This window comes from Sceloporus occidentalis, unplaced genomic scaffold (assembly GCF_023333645.1).
Source record: "Sceloporus occidentalis isolate IW3139 unplaced genomic scaffold, rSceOcc1.0.p SCAF_23, whole genome shotgun sequence".
NCBI lineage: Eukaryota > Metazoa > Chordata > Lepidosauria > Squamata > Phrynosomatidae > Sceloporus > Sceloporus occidentalis.
In genome coordinates this window covers 15,266,179-15,289,413 of record NW_028317003.1, presented here as the reverse complement: position 1 = coordinate 15,289,413, position 23,235 = coordinate 15,266,179, and the positions used below count along the sequence as shown (strand labels likewise).

Here is a 23,235-nt window from a genome sequence, read left to right as displayed (position 1 = left end):
ATTCCTTTAATACTTTACAATAATTACTTTTTCAGTTTGAGTAATTAAGAGATATAAGAGAATTGGTAAAGGGTTTGACTATTTTGGGAAACGTGTGTGTGTGTGTGTGTATTTATGGGGAATGTGATGCAGCTTGTTTTAGGTGACTGTACACCCATATATTCATATACTGGCCCATTACGTATTTTTGCATATAGCATGCCTGCCTATGTTTAATAAAGGACATAGATCTCTATGCCAGGGTTTCACCTGCTGGACATACGAGCTGTCTTTCCCTTCTCTGCTGGGAAGTGGAATCTCCGTGGGTTTACGTGGTGCTGCAGAGGTGTAGACAATTTGTCCTCCGTTGGGCTATACACACAGAGTATGTCTTCCTTTATCTTGATATTGGCCCTGTAGTGTATTGTGTAACTACCCGCATGTTAGGCTTTATTTACGGTGGTGTGATGTATTGTGTATCTGACACTCTAAACTGTTAATGGTACCTGTTCGTCTTTGAACTCCATTTCTAAGGAACCTGCACCGGGTGATGTCATAACTCGCACTAGAAAAAGAACATGAATGAAAGTTCATTCCAACCCTGACACCCGTATGCTGTCTCCACTCTTAAACCATACATCAAATCATGTGTGAGACCTCTGCAGATACTTTAATCTCCTTTAATCTTGTAGATCTTTTTTTGTTGTGTCTGGGTCCTTAGTTTTAAGTATCCAATGTATTAAGGTTAGCATAAGCAGACAATTGTACTGTGCTGCTGAATATGACGTGACCCTATAAATCCGTATAAGATTTACATAAAAGCATCTTATTTTGGTCCAAAATGAGTATACCCGTAATTTTCTTTCCTGATCACAATATTTTTCTTCCTTTACAATAATCATGGTGGCATATTGTATAAAGCTTGTCTCTGTGTGATGGCATAGAGCGGCATAACTGTGACGCTTGTTCAAAGCATAGTCGGCGCTCACCTTTTGTATGTTATCACGTGATGATGTTATGTCCCCCGCACCTTATCTACATTATTCTGATCTTCTCTTGTTAGAGCGGTTCAGCCCTTTCCACTGTTATTCACCAGTGCCCTGTGACCCTTATTATTCAATTACACGGAGCAATAATATAGTTAGGGTTGTTTAAGTGTCCAGATTTAACATAAATCATTTAAGAATTTGGATATCAAAAGCACCACATCTGCATGTAACTCCGATAAGAGTTAACCTGACTAGTCCTGCATTGGTGGACTTGCCATTTTCTTCTTATGTCCCGTTATTCGCTATGGCAGACATTCAGGAATAGTGTGTTAATGAAGGAAATCCTCAGACGGATCCCCCGGTTCGCTCTCCTAGCTGTAGCCTTTCATGGAAGCCGGTTGTAAATGTCATCTATTTCTGATTTTACTTGTATATCATCCGATACGTGTCCAGTAGCCTCAAAGGAAAATTATTTTTAACTTTGAGACGATAATGACCCTTGCAACCTTTTAATCGCATCAGAATAAATGAAGTAAGCTGATTGTAATCTAAAGGTGCGTTGCATAGTACCTCAGGAAGAGAGAACCCTAGGACCTAGTTAAAACCTTGTTAGTTTTTAACCAAGCTGATGTAATTTCACATTTTTTCTTCCCCTCCAATTTTTGCAATTATTGTGATATATTATACAGTCATTTGCCAGGCCTGACATATTGCCAACAGAAACAATGATAAAGCTTCCTGCATAATAGAGGGAAGAGGAGTGATATGGAGTCTCTGACCATTCTTCAATATCTGCTAGGTGGGTGGAGTCATGGAGCCCCCACACTAGTAGTTGGGTAGCCCCCACTGTCGCACATATAGAAGATAATTATATGTGTGGGACTGAGATATGCTATTTTTTGAGAACACCAAGTGTTAGTTTGATTGAGAAGTGGTATCTGTGTTTGAGTGTGTGTCGGTGTGGCTGAGAATGGTGTGTGAGTGTTTTGTGTATATTTAGGTATATGCTTCCTTTGGAATAGTGTGCCTGTTAGAGTGTTAATGTCGATTTGCCTTTGTGTGGTCAGTGGGTTTGAGTTTGCTTTAGTATAACGGTGGCCAGTATAAAGATATGTCTATTTGGCTGAGAGTGTTTGCTGTGTTTGAGTTTCTGTCAGTTTGACTGAGTGTATGCCAATGTGTAAACCCAAGTGCCCCTTCCCCCTGTGATTCTCAGGCTCTAATTTGTGCAGTATACTTTAATGTTCATACCTTTACTGCCCTTACATTTATTGAACCCTGCCCTTATAACGTGTAGCCTCAGAATTGTTCTTTCTAAATATATGCAAATATTACATAGGTGCACAGAAGCCGGTGTTACTTGCAAGGAAGGAAAGTGCAAAGTCAACATATTTGCTTTTTATAGCCACACACAGATAACCAGTGTTTCATTTGCCCCTGTCTGAAATCCATATGCACCGGCTTTGAAAACTGATTTAAAGATTGTTGCTAATGGAACACTTTCCCCCGCTGGACAAAGTGCTAAAGGGAGTAACTCGGGGGTTACTAGACCCTACTTCCTTGCAAGGAGATTCGGACAGATGTGATTTAATGTTGGCAAATTCAAAGTTAGCAAGCAAGTTGGGTAAAGATGATACCTTTATTATTATTTAACTGCAGTATAATAGATTTCAAGCTTTTAAGACCATCTAGGTAAACTATACGCCTGAAGAAGAGACCTAGTCAGTTAGCCAACAAAAGGTCTAATGATGATTGCCTGTCCATTCAGACTTTATGAAATACATTTTCACTTAAAACCGTGAAAAGTGTTCTTTATGATAAGGAAATAGAATTCAATAACTACAGAGTTTGACCAATTAATTTGATGCCTTTGATTATGGCGTTTCAAATGGTTTTGTAGCAAAGAAGGATATACTGAGTTATAACTGGTTATAAGGACAGGGTTGGTTATAGCTTGTTGATCCAGCAAGAAATCAGATTGTCAAAAAATTTCCGCTTTTTTGAGAAACCATTGGAAATCGGTGGGGGTTTTTTTTGGGGGGGGGTGCCATCTTCTAGATCAACAATGAAATTGAACATGATTGAATTGTCTTTTTTTTCAACCCAAATTACTATATTATATGTTTGCTTGGCTCTGAATGCGTTTCTTCTAGTAAGTGATTAGTCTCTCACAGTGCTGTGGAGGGGTGTTTTCCAAACAAATTTGTATTAACTGTGATATCTGTGGGGTTTTACGTATAAAACACTTACGTGTCCTGCAACAACACCTCATTTTAGTTTAGTTCGGACACAGAGATGTTCTAACGTTCTCTGATGCAAAACAAAATGCTCCAGTGAAGGCAAGTTGTCCAGAGCATCACCATGCCATGACACTGCCACCAACATGCCTCACTGTTGGCATGAGGTTCTTAATATGGATTGCAGTATCTGCTTGCCCAAGAAGTTCCACCTTTTGTCCCACATCACTGTATAAGCTTGTTCCAGGACTCCTAAGGAGAATTCAGGTTTTCGGGGTACTGACAAGGGCCCACATTGTTAGAATTTAAAGCAAAACTGATGCCATTTATAGTTTTAATGTATTGTGTATAATAGGTTTAGTGGGTTTTATTAATGGGAGCTTGTCTTCAAACTCTTGTTTAGAACATGACACATCCTCTGAAGTCTTTGCTAAGAATTCAGCTGCCATAAATGATAGGTTGGTTTCCCAGCCCAGTCAAGTAAATATTTTGTCTACTAGAATTAAATATATATTTATTTAGAATTTTCTTATGGATGGGGCTGAGCCAAAACAATTTAATTTTGTGCTATAAGCTACACATCTGTTGTAAGTCCAAATACTATTCTATATTTTAATATCCTTCATCGAAATGCATTTTACCAGATCATGTTATAAAAGGCTAATAGTGATGATAATGGCTATATATATTGTATTATATATCATGTTTCGTACTCTAGACACTCGTTTTCTAAGCCTTCATCCTTATTTTTCTTTCACATGTTTTGAAAGCAAAGACCAACCTGGGTGCAGCATAGATAAATAAATAATATACATTCACCCACATAATAATAATATACATTCACATCACAGTAGCCTACTATGTACCACTTTTTATATAGCACTGTTTTAACTGCTGCTCTAGAGTATATTTGTATCACCATAGAACTAAATAACCATGGCGATTACCGTAAAGCGTTTTATTGATAATACCGGATCTACCTGGCATAGCTATCTAGTCCAGAATTACTATTAGCAAATGTAACAAGACCAATGTATATTAACCTTTTTTAATACTGTTTATTAACTAAATGCATAATGGCGGATATAACAAGGGTAAACGTGTATTTTTAAAATGAGAATTGGAAAGACAAAGAGATGAAATAAAGTGATTGAAAAAAGAGGCTTTTGGAGTCCTAAAATTACCATAAGAAGAGCAGAAAAGGCTGAATTGGAAACGGCTTCTTCTTATCACCAGGCCTTTTCATTTCTAATTCATTTCTCGCTCGGTTGATTCTCGGTCTCAGGAGCCAGTTTCGACTGTCCTTAAAGCACCTAATTGAGGGTACATTTAGTTCCTTGTATAGGCTGACATTTAGCTGAAGTGTTGGACTCGCTCAACGAAAGCATTAAACCGTGTTATGCAGCAAATGACTTCAAAACAATAATTGTATGTTCCGTGTTCTCTAGAAACAGAGAACCTACATTTATAATAAAAGGTCTGTGTGGGATCTCCTGAATGTTATGTTCCTGCAGTAAAGGTTTGGATCTCTTTCTGTCTGATACCATCACGTGGAGTGATAAGAGCTTGACAGACACCAGCGCCAGGGGCCCACGGTGCTTTAAATTCATGTTTGACCATCAATTCCACCTGTCTCCGTTTTACGGTTCTGGTGTGAGCGTATCGTCCGCCTGTTGTGCGTAGTCTTGGTCTATTATCATTATTATTAGTTTTATTTATATAAAACGTGTTATACACTCTTATCCAAGGCAGGCAAACACCCTCATAAAGTCTTTATTGACTTCGATATTGATTGCTTTTCATGGCTTTTAAAGTAGTCCAGGCACCTGAAATATACATCAATGAGTCCAACCCTGTATAGATCACGATGTACGATCACTTCCGCACTGCATATTACTCTTGGTTGGGAAACTGTCATCGTTTTGTTTTTTCAATATGAAAATTTGTACATTTGAACTTTAAAATTGCAATTATTCTTGCCTGTTAAATCCTATATCGATCCATGTAATTAGTGGACTGCCTGCATAGAAGGGTTATTACTTTCCTGAGAAGCAAAGGATCTGTCTAATCAGTTGCTATGTTACTGGTAATTATAATTACCCTGCTAATAATCATCGTCAGTATGTTGCTTGTTATCATAGTCGGTGACCCATGCATTTAGAAGCTTCTATCTACATACATAGACTATTGAGCGCCGATTCGATATAAGGTTAGATGATCTTGGTGCGCTAAATGTTAAGGAAATCTTTTAATTGTTTTGAAGAGCTTAATGTCTTGGCATTATGTTCATTGTATTTTGATACCGCCTTAGTTACCTTATTACTAGGCCTATAAGCTTTCCTGCCAAGATGCCCATCGGTAGGAGGTAATGTAATGGGGGGGTAAAGACCAAAAAAAAAAAGAACAGAAGAGGACTTGGATCTGGAGGAGTGGGGATCTAACAAGGGGAATCTATTGCCCCAACACCTGAGCTCAGGAAATGTCTGGTAGATGTTACAAAGTGTGCCTACAATAGTGATTAATGAAAACCATCTTCTAGTGGGACTTCCATGGGCCAGACTCGGGATGGGTTTCAAACAAACTACCCCCGGTGTCTACCCTGCAGGTGGAAGAGGAACAGAAAGCATCCAGAACATAATTGGACAACGCAGAGAGGGGATGTATACCAGGGCACACGAGGCTGATGCTCGGGTACCCTTTCCTCCACTTGGCAAAACCACTTCTTCCAAGATGAGCCCCAATTAGTCTTCTTCCTATACAAAGACGCCATGTCCCAAAGTGTTCACTCAAGTTACAAATAGTAATACCTTGCCATAAAAGTACTAGTACTTGCTGGTAGCCGTAACAGTGTTTCAGGGGAGGATACATCACTTCTGTCACCCTCTTATTTCCGGCTTCCCGTTGGCCACATGGATGTCCTCAGTGGCTCACCGGTGTCTCACGAACAGCTTTTCTTGGTAATGGATTAGTAATACCCATCTGATATAATACATTAATCATATGTACACAAAAAGGTTGTATGGTGTGTTTGTATCATTAAACCGTTCAGAAGTTTTTATGATGTTGTAATTACACGTTTGCTTGTCTTGTAATTAGAACGTCATATTAACCAGCGCATGGATAACATCCTCGTCGTGACATTGGGGAAGGAGGATTTACGTTCCTCCCCAAAACGCCTCCTTTAAAGAGTGTGAATGAAAAAGTATGTCCTGTTTACCAAAGGGCTAATAAAATCTCTGTTAAGTGGCATTTTATGGCATTTCGCCTTTTTGTAACCCCTTGTTAGACAATGTTGGCCTCTTGCATGCATCCGTAATTCAGCAGCAGATCATTTTACTTAGATCTGTATTTGTGGGTTATAGCCTTAGTGCAGAATAATGAATATATAGGTTTGATCCTGCTTTACAAAAAGTTTATAATTATTCACACCGTACTAAAAAACACCCCAAAAATCTTAAAAAATGACATCTGAACTAGCAAGTCACTTCTGAAATTGTAGACTGTTGCTACGTAGATAAGTGAGCTTTAACCGGAAGACGTAAAAAAGAAAATCCTTTCATGTTAGTTATGAATAATTGAAGTGTTTTTGCAATGCAGTCAACTTAATCCGCTTGGTCAATTCCACCTGTTTTTATTTATTTATTTTGAAAGAAAATTTCTTATAATCCTTACCCAGTGCACAAACTGGCTGAGGATCCTGTGAGTCCTCCCTCTGGGTTAATCACTCCCATAGAGCCTCTAACCATATCAAAGGGCTGACATATATATATATATATACATATATATTTATTTACAAATACAAAAAGGAAGCACTCACCTGAACTAGCATTAATTATAAGGGGGTGCTGCGGAAGACCAAAGTCATACACAATCTCTAAATCAGCGCACACACATCAAATAGATTATAAACTCTCATGACTGTAGTTAAAACTACTTAAAAACACCTTTCTAAGATGACAAAATTGGAGTTTTAGTCACATTATATGGCCATATTATGCTAAGCCCACCACTACGCCAAAGTACTCCAATGTAGGTGGGTCCTAACGCTAAATACTGTAGCTTATATGGAGCTAAATCTTTGCAAATACATTGCTTACCAGGAGCCAAAAGGCCTTCCTAAACAGACACTCCTGCAATTTATAGGTTTCCAAGGACCTCACCTCCAATTTGGAACTCCAATTTTGTCATCTTAGAAAGGTGTTTTTAAGTAGCTTTAACTACAGTCATCAGAGTTTATAACCTATTTGATGTGTGTGCGCTGATTTAGAGATTGTGTATATATATTTATATATATTTATATACCGTATTTGCTCGATTATAAGACGAGGTTTTTTTCAGTAAATGCTCTGAAAAATACCCCTCGTCTTCTAATCGGGGTCGTCTTCTAATCAGACCTCAAATAGAGGTCTGATTATGAGACTAAGATCCAGATCCCCTGCACCGTTGCAGGGGACCTGGATCCTCCTGTCTCTCTCCCCCCACACACACTTACCGGTGCTTCCTGCTGTATTGCCGGGGCAGCGGGTTGATGTCTACGCGATTCGCGTAGACAACGTCCGCTGCAGCCGGAAGGAGGTGTGGCTAGCAGCGGGGGTTGTCTGCGTCCGTCGCGGATACCTTCCCCGACTGTCAGAGATCACAGTTCCCCGCACCGGTGCGGGGAACTCTGACAGCCGGGGAAGGTATCCGCGACGGACCAGACAACCCCCGCTGCCAACTCCACCTCCTTCCGGCTGCAGCGGAAGGAGACGTCAACCCGCTGCCCCGGCAATACAGCAGGAAGCACCGGTAAGTGTGTGTGTGTGCGCGTGTGTGTGTTAAATGGGGGCATAGGGCATTTCTGGAATGCCTTATACCCCTATATGTTACTCTGGCACTTAGGGGGTTAAAAGGCATATTATGCATATAGGGAGGTATAAGGCATTTCAGGAGGCAGAGTGGCGTTAAGGGGGCATTTAATAGAGCACTCTGCCTCCTGAAATGCCTTATACCTCCCTATATGCCACTCTGCCCCATAATCTGCCTTTTAACCCCCTAAATGCCAGAGTGGCATATAGGGGTATAAGGCATTTCTGGAGGCAGAGTGCTCTATACAATGCCTTTTAACTCCCTTAATGCCACTCTGCCTCCTGGAATGCCTTATACCTCCCTATATGCCACTCTGCCCCATAATATGCATTTTAACCCTCTAAATGCCAGAATGGGATATAGGAGTATAAGGCATTTCTGGAGGCAAAGTGGCACATAGGGGGTCAAAAGGCATACCATGGGGCACAGTGGCATATAGAGGGTTAAAAGGCATATCATGGGCCACAGTGCCATATTGGTGTGGCAAGCCTGGGAGCAGATGTGCATAACTGGGGGACAGGTTGGAAAATACAAGGAAATAAAAACCCAAAAAATATTTTTCTCAATCATAGCTTTTATTTAAAAAAATAGTTTACATGAATTAACATTTACTGGTAAAACTTTTTTCCTTTAGGGTCATCTAGGCGTTTGTTTTTTTCGTAAGTTAATATTCAGATTTTGGGGGGTCGTCTTATAATCAGGGTCGTCTTATAATCGAGCAAATACGGTATATATATAATATAAATGTATGTATACGGACAATTTAATGTCCCCAACATCTCCATTAAGAAAAAATGTATATTAGCGTACTCAAAATGAAGAAAAAGAGAAACTTACCGGACCTAGAAGTTGCAGCCCTGTTGCTGCAGCTACCATCTTCCCTGTGGCAGCCAATCAGCATCCGCAAAGCTCTGCCAATGGAATCAATGGGATCAGTTGCCAGGCATGCGCAGGGATATAAATGGACCCCTCCCGCAGCATTTGCTGAGCTAGAGCTGTGGCATATACCGTGGCAAATCATATCTGCTGCACACAAAAAAGCTGGAGGGGGAGGGGCAAATACATATGGGGGGGTTCTATGCAAAAGCAATGTTAAAAAATGTAAAGGATAACCTATTTATTTTAAAATAAACAGAGAACATAATCTTTGTTCAAATAACTATACTGCTGTGTCATCGTTGCTTAAACAATTGTATGGCCAAAGGAGCAAATTCTGTTAAAGGGGCAGTTTGCTGGGGTAGGGAAAGGGGCAGATGCATATGTCTGGATTCTGCGGAGCCCCCACGCATTTACTTGCAAGGGGGATAAGAACACAAAATTAAAGGGACCGCACAGCTGTCGTAGTCATCAAAGCACATATGATGGCCTGAGTGTCCCTTTAAATGTAGGCATCCCTACAGACAAATACTTATGAAGTATTTTTGAGGATTCATTTAGGAAAAATAGGTAAAATCTAAAGCAAAAAAATTAATTTTTTTCAGAGGAAATCCTGTGTTTGAAATCTACTAAAGAATGTTATCATTTAGGAAAAAATTTCTTAAATCTCAAATGACCAATAGCTTTAATGTTTGTGTGAGCGGGGAAACGTTTTGCTTGTTTTGGTGAAGGAAAAGTTATTTTATATAATACCGTACTATTCATTTCTAATCTAGGTGTCCTATATGTTTTCTGACAAAACCGGAATGTAACAGATGGACGGCTAGAATTCACTATTCAACTTAATGACGTTTTTTTTTTATATGTATTGGGTTACCTTTCACAAAATTAGAGACAATCTTTGGTTTGTTTCACTTGTTCCTCCTCCACGCACAAGGTTCTTTAACCCCTTGATGACCATTGCCGGTCCGGGCACGTCACGGAAAAACATGTCGTTAACGACAAATGACGTGCCAGGACCGTCATTTGTTAAAACCCTCGACCTCGAGGCATTCAGCAACGCCATGATCGGGATCGGGGGCCATGTCTAGCCCCTCCCCGGGGCGTCAACATCCGCCATACAATGTATGGCGGCGGACGCCCGTTTTAAAAGCGTTTAGGAGGCGATCAACGATCACCTCCTAAACTTAAATGGTGTCGCTGGAATGCCTCGATCAGGAGGCATCCAGCGACACCAAACACTTACCTCTTGATGGACTGTGACCGCTCCGGAGAGCGGTCACAGCCGCAGCTGCCGGTGATCTTCGCCATCAGCAAGATGGCGGCGGCCCGGGAAAAAAATTAATAAAGATGAAAAGGTTCGCTAGACGGTCTCCAGACCCTCTAGAGAACTCTGGCTCCACTTGCAGGTTGAATACAGGTACTGCATTCAACCATGCAAGTCAATGGAGCCCAGCTTTCTAATCACAGTGTGATTAGAAAAAATAAATTAAAAATAAAATAAAATTAATAATAATTAGAAAAAAAATAGTAAAAAACCAGTAAAATGTAAAAATAATTTCCCTCTGATGTCACTATCAGGGGAACCTTCAAGTTGAAAAAAAATTAAAAAAATGTTTTAAAAAAGGCAAAAAAAATAAAATATATATAAAAAATGCACATGCCGCAAATGTGGCCCTTTTGCCCCCAAACAGCCAGGCAAAATCATTCATGTGAGGTATCGCTGTACTCAGGATATGTTGCTAAACACATATTGGGGTGTTTTATGATAGTGACATATACCAGAACCTGTTTATTCATACCTAAAGTAAAATGTGTGAAAAAACAAATGCAAAAAAAATGACTACCATAAAGTTTGACAAAGACTGGTGGTAGATATGGTGCATGGAAAGAGTTAAAATACTAGCATTTGAAATACCCTGGGGTGTCTAGTTTTCAAAAATATATGGCTTTATTGGGCATACTGAAATGGCCCTGCTCAAAGATGTACCAAATAGGGCATGGGCAGTGGATCCCCAAATGCCAAAGTTCAACATTGAAAATGCACATACCCCAAATGTGGCCCTTTTGCCCCCAAACAGCCAGGCAAAATCATTCAAGTGAGGTATCGCTGTACTCAGGATATGTTGCTAAACACATATTGGGGTGTTTTATGATAGTGACATATACCAGAACCTGTTTATTCATACCTAAAGTAAAATGTGTGAAAAAACAAATGCAAAAAAAATGACTACCATAAAGTTTGACAAAGGCTGATGGTAGAATTAGTGCTTGGAAAGGGTTAAAATACTAGCATTTGGAATACCCTGGGCTGTCTAGTTTTCAAAAATATATGACTTGATGGGGTAAATTGTATTGGCCGGCTTCAAAGATACCCGAAATGGCACATGGGGGGAAGAATTACCAGATTTGGAAAAAATGGCTTTGAAATAGCAAAACGCTACCCGTACTTATTGCCCCATAATGTGTCGAAAAAAGCAAAAAAACATAAAAACATTGGGTATTTCTAAACTCAGGACAAATAGTAGAATATATTTTGCAGCTTTTTTCATTACCTTTTATAGATGAGTAAAAGATTTTTCAACTAAAAGTTAGAAACAGTCATTTTTTTCAAAATTTTTCACCATATTTTATACTTTTTTTAATAGTAAATAATATGATACAATCAAAACAATGTCATCCAAAGAAAGCCCTTCTTGTCCTGAAAAAAACAATATCTAATGTGTGTGGGTTCAGTAAACGGGAAAGAAGAAAATTACAACTAAACACGAGCAGCGCAGAAATGTTAAAACGGCCATTGTCATGAAGGGTACAAAACGTAAAATCAGCCTTTGTCACGAAGGGGTTAAAGTATTTAAATTATCGTTCCCTAAAATAAAGCACTTTAAACTGTATAAATGCTCATTTTAACAATATGCTACATTTAACATATCTGGCAGATGGCATCGTAGACATGAATTAAAAGAGGAATATGTTTTTTTTTTTAGTCATTTGGTGTTTGCCGTCTAACAAGCTCATTGTTAATACACAGGGTTAAGTCAACGCCATCTGAAGGGGTGAAGTCGAACCCATCGAAGAGGCACAGAGACAGATTAAACACTGAACTGGACAGATTAGCCAGCCTGCTACCCTTCTCACAGGACATCATATCCAAACTAGACAAGCTCTCCGTGCTCCGGCTCAGCGTCAGTTATCTCAGGGCCAAGGGCTTCTTTGAAGGTAAGTTGTGAAAATGTGTTTTTTGGGAATTTCACTTGGAAATTATGCTTCTTTTCTATGTTTGTGATGATTTTTATTTATCCTGGTTTTTTTTGAAATCTATCTAAGCTACTATTGTTAAGAAAAAAGGGTTCTACCTGGAGAACAGACCTTTTTAATTTTGCCATCGTGGCGATAATGATCCATTTGTCTCCAGTTTTGGTGTCGTGTGGCTACAGGCCACAATTAAACACGCTCTTAGAATTATGGATTGTGTGTGTAATCTCGCATGGAGAAGAATAATTAGAGTAGATGAGACAGTTCTTTCTAACTTTACAACATAAATAACCCCAATTATGGATAGGTGTGGATTCATACTATGTGTGAAAGGATAAGTCACTGCCTTTAATTCTAAGAGATTTATAGAAGTGGAATGTATAGTGTTAAAATGATCTTCTGAATATAAGAGATGTCTCACAGTACATTACGTAAGGATGCTTATTGAGCATTGTGTGAATTGTAGTCCTAAACTGCTGGCTTGACCTACCAGAGGTTTCCAATCCTTGGATAAAAGATGTACCATTCTCGCATAATTATCAGTATTATGAGGTTTTTTTCACCAAGTTCTTTTTAAATACACTTCAGTAAATTGGGTATATTTAATGTATCTGCGTTTAGAGCTCAACTTTGACCATTTGGCTAAGGGAACGGTTGTGAGTCTTATCCTAAAGTTTTTGATCTTCTTAGGATCACCCCTAATGGGATGTGTGTTTCTTTTTTGAAGAAATGTTCCTTGTGCCTGGTCATTAATCTTATGGTGTAGTTTTTGTTGGTCAAGGATGAAGAATGCAGAATTTCCAGTGTTTAATGATTTGCTAATGCTTGGCCTGTGCAGCATCTGCCCTTGGATCTCCTCTTGAGCCGCACTCTGTGGTTGTCCCCAGTCTCGAATAAATCTAATATTCTAGATCAGTTTCACCACACCAGCCGCACTGATAGGTGATGTGACGTAAACAGCAATAATTATTTGAATCATTTCATAATTTCAAATATTTGAGAAGAAAATCTGCACTGAAATATTTTTTTCTCCTCACTCCTGTTGTAATTATGTATAATTTCATAAAGTGTACATGAAGCCATAAGCACATGCCCAGCTAATACCTTTTAAAACATCTGTCTAAGGCATATTGTATATTCTGTCACGCTATATGGCCATATATTGCTTAGCGAGCCATTACGTCAGTTACCCCAATTTTTGCGAGCCCTATTTCATTTTACATGGCTGTATTGCTCACCAAGGAGCTGGATCATTGGGATTGCACTGGGTTTTTACCCACTGAGGGGTTCAAGCAAATTAAAGCCTTCTCTGGTTGAAATGCGCAATCCCACTGATTCAGCCCCATGGTAAGCAAAATAGCCATGAAAAATAAGAAAGAAGCCACCAAACCTGGGGTACTTTGGCGTAGTGTCGGGCCAAGCTATACATGGCCGTGTAGTGTGATGTTGGTCTTTTCAGCAGCACCCTGGAATCTGAATGTGTATGCTTTACAGTGTTCTTCCCTTTCGGTATCTTTTTGCACATAAAGCCATAAGCGGGGAAATATTGGACTACTAGTTTGCAATGTTGAAGTAGGAAACCGAAATTGAAATCTCCCTGTTTGGTCCTCCGAGTAATTATAATATATATAAACCTTTGAAATGGTGGCTCCTTAAAGTACTCATTCTAGTGTTTGTGGGGATATTTCGCACTCGGTTACTACGCTGTTATGTGTTAATAAGACTTCAATGTGCCTACAGTTCTACATAATACTGTCAGCTCCTGTGATGGACCGCTTGTACTGCTTCGCTGTTACATCTTCCTTAAAATGGATGAGGCAATATCTTTCTTACGTTTATTAAAGTTTGGATTTCTGCCGCGTGGGTTTATTATGTGGCATTGAGCAGTTGCTAAACAGCATGCCTTACATAAACAAAGCGATACACGTATTAGAGAGCGGCCCGTCGGGAATCCAGGCTCTAGAGACGCTCTGGGTAATGATTATTATTTGTAAGGAGCTGCAGTGACATTCTCAGGCTTGGGGACTTTGTTTGGTAGCAACCTGTTTCAGTTTATGGGGGGCTTTCCGCGATATGGGGAAGGACACATACAAGCATCTTTGAGGAACCTCTAGTGCCCGCTATTCTCATGAACTATGGTGTCAGGACTTTAGCTGTGTCCCCCAACCACTTAAGGAGAACTAGTCTATTCAAACTAGAAGGAAGCTTCATTTAAACGGGGTTTAAAATTATCTAATTCCACACTGGACATGTTTTTATATCTTAGGGTAAATGTAGAGAAAACCATGCGCTACCATCCCATTAGGTACCAGTGACTTCTTCAGGCTTTGTCATGAGCACTTTGCTGATCAGCGCCAAAGCATTTGGGTGGTAGTTTTGTCATCTTAGTTGTAGAACGAGAAAACCAGCTCTAGAACGTAAGGCCAGAAGAATGAAGTCCATGTTCCCTTAGAGTGCAACACCCCCAGGAACCGGTTTGAACATCCAGGTAACCGCTTCATGTTGGGTGGACTGTGCAGAATTAAGTAATTGTGCCTGGCTTGGGTGTTGTCAATATTTTCAACATCATTTAAAGGAACCTTCATAAAAATGTTTGTACGCAAATTGTAATTGTGTTTGTTGTGCAAAATGATGAGTAACCCAGATTGTGTAATTTGCTGAGTGGTTTCATCTGGTCCCAATTGCGTTTTAATTTAAGCAAGAATAAACTTTTTCATGGGCACTATTAAATCGGTGATGTTTTATGGCAATGCCCGTACAAGCAAAAACCTTAAGGACCCGACTGGGGTAACGCGGCTCATATTACAAAAAGGCTTTGAGTTGACCGTGAATCAGGACGAACGGACTCGTCAGATTTGTTTATTACTAAAGCTTTAGTCTGAACTAAAACGAAGCGGTCGGAATAACAGGATGCAAATGGGGGTGTGAATTCCTGAGGAAAGTCATATCATCTGCTTCGGAGGAAGCCTATATTTCTCCCTCTAACAATAGATGATTTTTTTTTTTAAAGAAAAACTTGAAATCCAAGGTGAAATAAGTTGAAGGCCATAGTTTTAACCCTTTCATTCTGATCAGCGCAAAGTAGTAGTCATTCTCAGTGTTTCTATTGCTGAATAATTTACCAGAGGAACAAGTAGAACTTTCTTACAGAGGAACAACAATTAAATGTTTGCTGAAAGGAGCAGATATGCCCGTTTTGTTCCTTTTCCGAGTGCTACACTGGGTTACTGGCGGTGTGACTTATTGTGGGTGTATATGCGCATGTTCGTACATCCCCAGGGCTTATGTGAGGACCCGCTGGCACGTCATGTGCCCGATGTGTACTGACGAATGCTTCCTGCTTTCAAAAGACGCACCTGAGGGAGGAGTTAAATGAATCCACCACCAATAACCAAACAAAAAAAAGTTTTACAAGATGTACTATGAATTGATTGTTCCTTAAAAAAATCACTACCACGCTGTATATTTGTTTTACTGCCCCTAAAAAAAAAACACTGAACTATATATCTGCGCCGCATGGGCTGAGCAGAATGTTTCGAAGCTCCTGGCTCCCCAAATGGTTGAAATTTAGATATTGTATACAAATTCTGAAATGTAACATGTGCAGCATCCATACGCATGTAGCATACTCCATTAAACCATAAGCAGTAATTGTAACATCAGCTGACAAGGAAGATTGAAGGTCTCGCTGGAGAAAACATTTTCTGTCCATCTCCTTCAGCTCACCCACATTTGCACTTGGAGGTAGCTGCCTCCTAGCTACGGCCTCCAGGGGATGGATGACCTGCTTTTCTTTCCCCCGCTGAGAGCCATGAAGCAGTCTGCCGGTGTTTTATACGCTTTGAAGTGCAGTCCAAATATTTATCAATGAAAGCTTCGCTTCTTGACGCTTCACTTAAAAGCTTTATTGAATTTTTTGAATAATAGAGGAGATCTGGCCGGGGTTTCAGGATTTTATTAAATAAGTAGTATTTTATATGTAGGGAATCACCTGGGTTAGTTACAGATCATAATACGTGAATGCTATTTACAAATTGTGCTTTTTTTTACATGCAGTAGTGGTTCTAAAACCAACGCATAGTTTATGTGCAGGTTTCAGTCACAGATTACACCTTGTATGAAGGTTCTTATGGTTTCATGTTGGAATAGTATCCTGCATTTAAGAAACGTAATGATAATTTGTATATGTCTTATAATCAGTTTTAAAAGGAGGCAAACTCTCATTCTCACACAGGCATGACGGAGGCACTTTTTGCTCTCTGGACCCCCCCAAAGCATATGATCGTGTTGGTTAGCCCTACATATGGGCTACCCTAAAACGATATAGATTCCTAGTACCCCGGTTCCTCCAGCTGCCCCTGAAGCTCCGACGTTTTGCAAATGAAGAAAGAAGACAGAAGAACACGAGGATGCAAGTTGAGGTCTGCGGCATGGAGACATGGACAAAGAAGCGGTCGGCAGAGTCATTCAGATAGAGCGTGAGAGAACATGAATAAGAGCGCGTGAGAGTGTGACAACAAATTTTATTTCTGAATGTAAAAAGTACTTCGATTTGTGTCCAGAACAAAAAGGCAGGAAACGGGATTTGTTGTCCGAAAAACACACACACACCCAAACTCTACCGTCCAAAATGTTTGGGGTCATTTAGCTATTTTCTTGGAAAACAAGGACATTTTGTAACACTGTAGCGTAATCGCAAAAGGGTTTTCTAATGATGAGTTAGCATTTTAAAGGTGAATTTGGATTAGCGAACACAACATGCCACTGGAACACAGGAGTGATGTACGCCTATGAAAAGGTTCTATTCAAAATCAACACTATTTCTGATCCATTTAATGTTATTTTAATGGACAAAATTTGCTTTTCTTTCAAAAACATGACCATGACCTAAATGACCCCAAGCTTTTGAACACATACCTGTGTGTGTGTGTGTATATATATATATATAATGTGTGTGTGTATCGCATGCATGCACGCATTGTGTAAGTTTCCTTTTGACAAACGCATCATATCGTATATCAATGTGCATATTTCTTTCTACTTTCTACACTATAACGTGTAGCGCTTTCAGCAAGCTATCTCTCTAACCGTTTGCCCGTGTGCTCGTTCCTCGGTGTAACATGATAGTTTCATTTTTTGTTATATAAACATGCTTAGAAAGTTATAATAAATCAGTCGTTTGCTCTCTAATGGGGAAAAAATAAAAGTAAGTTAATAATTTTGTGTTCTGCTTGGCAGGCGCTGCGCCAGTATCTATTTATCATGATATGCAATACTTGCTCGCGCAGATCGAACTGCTGCAATTGTCTAGATAATAAACGCTCCGAGCCATAAGGTACATTAGTATTTCCTCCAAGGACAGTAAACACATTAATTGATTTTGGACTTGCCTTTTATATCCAGGTGTTACTCGACCTTTTCCATGGACAAAAGCTTTTTGTCTCGAATGCGCCTCAGACTCTACGGAAAAATCTTCTGGGTTTAAGAGCATCTTAAATAAGTGTTTTCTGCGATTCTACGGCTTTATTCAAAAGATACCCACAGAATGCAGAGTATGGCAGAGTACTTTGCTCAGTGAACCGGGAACACTGAGGGATTGTGTCTTGGGAATGATTTTAAAGCAGGAAAGAAGAATATGGCGTTATTGGCCTCAGCGCACAATGCTCTTAACTCGCTTCACAATCCGCCGAGCGTTCCGAGTAAAGAGATTCCCATAGAATAGGAGAAACGTTGGGCAAACAGAAATTAGTTGTGTCCTTCTGGCAGCGAGCTGCATGTATGTTTTTGTCTGTATAGAAGCCGTTACAGAGAATGCTTTGTTTAACATTCCTCCTTGTACAGTAAATTCAAGTTGGGGCAAGTCGACGTTGGCTCTTTTTACATAATTTTAGTTGTCTCAAGGGTCGATGAAACTAAGGATACCTAATCTATTTACGTATGTGTTTATATCAAGGAAATGGAACTCGTTTGCTAGAGAGCTCTCTGTATAGGGACCACCATCTGACAAAACAATTAACTTTTAAAGACTAATAGTAATCAAGCAATGTGTATATAAATCAGGAAAATTCAGTAGTTTAAACTTTGACTGTATAAGACTGTGTTTCAAGCTGCATATTAAATTAATGATCATTGCCATCTGTTTGGTATAATTGTTTAATCATAAATCTGACTATATGCCTACAAAATCCCTGACTTAGTGCAAGCGTACCTAGAAGAACTGATGTTGCTTTGAAGGCATCAAATATATTGATTTGATTAAGATTGTCCATCAGACACAAACACTTCAGTCACCAGCACAGATCTCGGCTCCCTCTGTACCGATCATAGGAGGTGCTACATGGTCACAGCATACCTTAATGCAATAAAATAAGTCTACCTATAAACTGTTTTTGTCTGGCAATTGGTTTGAGTTGGAAAATGTTATTTTAAATGTTAGCTTTGTGGGAGCTGAGATGTCGTCCTATCTCAGGGTGGCAGGGCCAGAGTTATCTGATCAGCTGTCCTGAAGTTACCTCTCTTTTTCTCACTCCACCCTTACTTTGACCTCCTCGTGGGATACACAGATGATGTACGTGACTAAAAGCTCACATCACTATTTTAATCGGTAACAACAATTACCCGAGTCCTTTAATGTATGGAACTGTTAGATGCAGAGCTTTGGGGAAAGCGGCAGATCTGCTTTCAGGTTTCCAACGAGTCTTGAAGTCTAATGTCTTCAAGTCTTCGTTATTTCAGAGGTAAACACTAGTCTTATTTGTAAGACGGTATGCTGGACTAATAACGTTATTTCAGGAGCTGTCGAGTTTCTGAGTGGCACTCCGCAGCCCATGTGCTCTTTTTTCCTGACCTCTCTCCTTCTAAATGACTCCCTTCATAAATAGCTGTCAGAGTTTAAGTTGCATAAAAAGTTTCTGTCAAGCCCTGTCCTCTAGCTATATTAACTAAAACAAGTGTGTCCCCCTTTGGGCATTTAAGCGTTGGCAGGTGTACAAGTATGTTTGCATTACATCATAGTGTAGGTAATATGTCCAATGAGCAAAAAAAACTTTAGATTATACGTTTATTGGATTTTGTTCAGGTTCGTTTTGTACCGCAGATAATTTATTAGTGTTTGTATGTCAAGTAGGCAGAGTCATTAGCGGCTTCCCATACTCAGAAGCGCCATTAAATTGTTCTCTTCCTCAAAATTCTTCAATATGCTTTAATGTCCTGATTCTGTGTGATGTGGCTTCTCGCAGGAAGCCGGTTTGTTTCAATGATGCGTTAATGGAAAAGGATCTTGTGTCATATGCTATATAAAGGGGCAGGAAGCTGTGATGCTATAGGTTGCTTTATAACCTTGGCAAGGTTAGCTGCTCCATGTAATATAGGTCAAGTGAATTCAGTGGAGTAGAACAGCGCATCTATTATTTATGATTACCAATGATGTCTCTGTCTTTCCGAAGGCTTAGTGCATATACCGTATTTGCTCGATTATAAGACGACCCTGATTATAAGACGACCCCCCAAAATCTGAATATTAACTTAGGAAAAAAGAAAAAGCCTGAATATAAGACGACCCTAAAGGAAAAAAGTTTTACCAGTAAATGTTAATTCATGTAAACTATTTTTTTTAATAAAAGCTATGATTGAGAAAAATATTTTTTTTGTTTTTATTTCTTGTATTTTCCAGCCTGTCCCCCAGTTACGCACATCTGCCCCCAGGCTTGCCACACCAATATGGCACTGTGGCCCATGATATGCCTTTTAACCCTCTATATGCCACTGTGCCCCATGGTATGCCTTTTGACCCCCTAAATGCCACTCTGCCTCCAGAAATGCCTTATACCCCTATATCCCATTCTGGCATTTAGGGGGTTAAAATGCATATTATGGGGCAGAGTGGCATATAGGGAGGTATAAGGCATTTCAGGAGGCAGAGTGGCATTAAGGGAGTTAAAAGGCATTGTATAGAGCACTCTGCCTCCAGAAATGCCTTATACCCCTATATGCCACTCTGGCATTTAGGGGGTTAAAAGGCATATTATGGGGCAGAGTGGCATATAGGGAGGTATAAGGCATTTCAGGAGGCAGAGTGCTCTATTAAATGCCCCCTTAACGCCACTCCAGAAATGCCCTATGCCCCCATTTAACTAACACACACACACACACACACTCTCTCCCTCCCCTCCCCTCCCCTCCCCTCCCCTCCCCTCTCCTCTCTCCTCTCTCCCCTCTCAGCCCTCTCTTACCGGTGCTTCCAGCCGGGGCAGCGGGTTGACGTCGCCTTCTGCTGCAGCCGGAAGGAGGTGGAGTTGGCAGCGGGGGTTTGTATGCGTCCGTCGCGTATACTTTCCCCGGCTGTCAGAGATCAGAGATCTCTGACAGTCGGGGAAGGTCTACGCGACGGACGCAGACAACCCCCGCTGCTAGCCACACCTCCTTCCGGCTGCAGCGGACGTTGTCTACGCGGATCGCGTAGACGTCAACCCGCTGCCCCGGCAATACAGCAGGAAGCACCGGTAAGTGTGTATGATGGGGGGGGGGTGAGACAGGAGGATCCAGGTCCCCTGCAGCGGTGCGGGGGATCTGGATCTTAGTCTCCTAATCAGACTCTATTTGAGGTCTGATTAGAAGACGACCCCGATTAGAAGACGAGGGGTATTTTTCAGAGCATTTGCTCTGAAAAAAACCTCGTCTTATAATCGAGCAAATACGGTAGTTTTGATTCAGAATACTGCACACTGTCTTTATTTTTTGCTGAGCAGAAAATTGCCCCTAAAGCAGTGCTTTCCCCAGAGTGTCTCCCCGTCATCATCTGCGGTGTATATAGGGTTACAGTAGTGTCCCATTTCCCTCTATTACCCACAGGCTTGTTTAAAAACCTACATTTTATTGCAGAACAGATCCCCGTTTTTGGGTTTTTTTGGCACTCAATAAAGCAGACTAAGTGCTAATCTTTCCACAAACCCATAAAAGAAATAACGGTACATTAATTTGCTATAAAAATATATGTAGGTTGAACACGATAAATATATATTCTACAAACGTTATTTCTTATGTTGAAAACATCAATGATGCGTATCGACATTGATCGAACGGAAGGGTTACATGATGGACTAGCCACGTAGCTCCTAAAATCTTACTGCTGCCGCCTAACTTTGTGCTCGTTCCTCTACTGATCTTTTTGAATACTGCTGTAGATGTGCATCAGGTACAGATACTCTTTCTAATCATTTAATTCCATTTAGAATGAGATAGCAGCTATCTGCCTTTTCTGTTGTGTCTCCCATGAATAGCCCCATTTAGTAATGTGTGATGCACCGTTCTGTTCACACACTTCTCACTTGTGTCTTGCTTCCATATAATGGGCTTTTTGCATCGTTGTGTTTTAAGGACTTTTCCATCGCAAGTGTTATGTTCATGACCTTTCCTGATCTGACTTTAAATTAATTCATAATAGAGTCTTTTGAAATTAGCTGAAGTGTTTTTTTTCTGGATATTGATTCAGTGACCATAAAAACATATGAGGTTGGCAAGTAAATATAATTTGATCGCTAGATCAATGTGAATTGGTTCCTATGTCATTTGTATTATATATTTATTATATTATGTATTTGATTATATATTTGATATTTATTATGTCTGTGTATGTTATATGTTGTATTAGATATTTATTATATAGTCTATTAAATATGTAATTTGTATTCCACAAATTTTTTATTTTTTATTTTTTTTTACACTTCCACTTTACACAGAAACCGTGTTTTTAAGCGATATATTACAAGGAACCACAACCTTTATGCTTTGTGGTTTTGTATTTACAGTCTGCTTCGCAACCTTTGGTTACTAACTTAGCTCTCCATGAGTCAAGATATATTTGTGGCACAATGGCCTTGATGACTTTGTCTAGAGAGAGGATTCAAATAAAAATGTTTGGGGTTTTCCACTTAATACAGTAGGGTTGTGAAATCATTTTATAATCCATGGTTCATCCTTTGTAACATACATACTGTAAAATGGCATGTACAATAGGCGCAATTTACCCCCTTGTTCAATTGTACTGAAAAAGGGGTGAGTATTATACTTGAGTACATAACACTGGGGTAAAAGGGCTTTCCTTTGGCACCTGTCTGCACCCAATAGTGGTGAGCACAGCCGCCAGCAAAGCCCTCTCTATCGCCATTCCCTTCAGTCCCAGCACACTGATTGAGTATGAGTGCCGGAATATAAGATCATTTCATGCAAAAACCTGTCTTTCTTCCACACACCCTTCATCACGCATATCGGTGTTATCTAAACGAAGACAAAAGATTTCCCAAATAATTCTCATTCCCATACATTTAACTACTATTAACAGAAACCATGATATATATATATATATATATATATATATATATATATATATATATATACACATGCATACCTACATATGCATATCTACACACATGTACATTCATACACCCGCATACACATGTCCATATACATAAATATCTGCTTATAGTGCAACCGTAAGTGTATATATGTGAAGTTGATGTTATGGATGCCTTTTATACATATGTACCTAATTTTTCCTAAAGACTAAAGGGTAACTTTGTGACTGTGTATTATACCAGAGATTTTATGGCAGCTGTGGCATCATTTTGATGATTTACCACTTCTTCCATAAAAAGGCTAGTTTATTCTTTATTCTTCACCTGCATAACTAGTGTTCTGTAGCCTACCGTGTATCAAGTTGATCTTCTTGTGAGTATTTGTGTTAAATTGTTTGACTATCTCTGGGTCTTCAGGGAAGATTCACAAACCCACCATGAATGTTAGCGAGTGCTTTATTGCAGATCACAAATATTACTTCGACTATCTCTGCTGCTTGCCTGTATATCGAGCAGGCAAGCGAAACCTGCCTTATACCTGTTAATATCATTTAAATCAGCGTGACAAATATACTTAACACTTTTTGCTCTGTCTGTGTTGGCCAATGCAACTGAATATGCCCTGGTTAACAATACACACGATATGTCAGTCTAGTTCTCTTAAACCTCACATCCGCTTCCTTTTTGTGGAAACCATAT

The 23,235-nt window shown here is 39.7% G+C and overlaps 1 protein-coding gene across 1 annotated transcript in view; it reads left to right on the top strand.

Moving 5' to 3' along the window:
* The first annotated feature begins 5,770 nt into the window (after positions 1 to 5,770).
* The window catches only part of LOC149300861 (aryl hydrocarbon receptor-like), a 50,538-nt gene continuing 33,073 nt past the window's right edge, over positions 5,771 to 23,235 (top strand). Inside the window, exons 1-3 of the mRNA XM_089484896.1 lie at positions 5,771 to 5,896; positions 11,917 to 12,148; positions 21,675 to 21,694. Coding sequence (XP_089341022.1) covers positions 5,771 to 5,896; positions 11,917 to 12,148; positions 21,675 to 21,694 — 378 coding nt within the window. The remainder of the gene's footprint in view (positions 5,897 to 11,916; positions 12,149 to 21,674; positions 21,695 to 23,235) is intronic.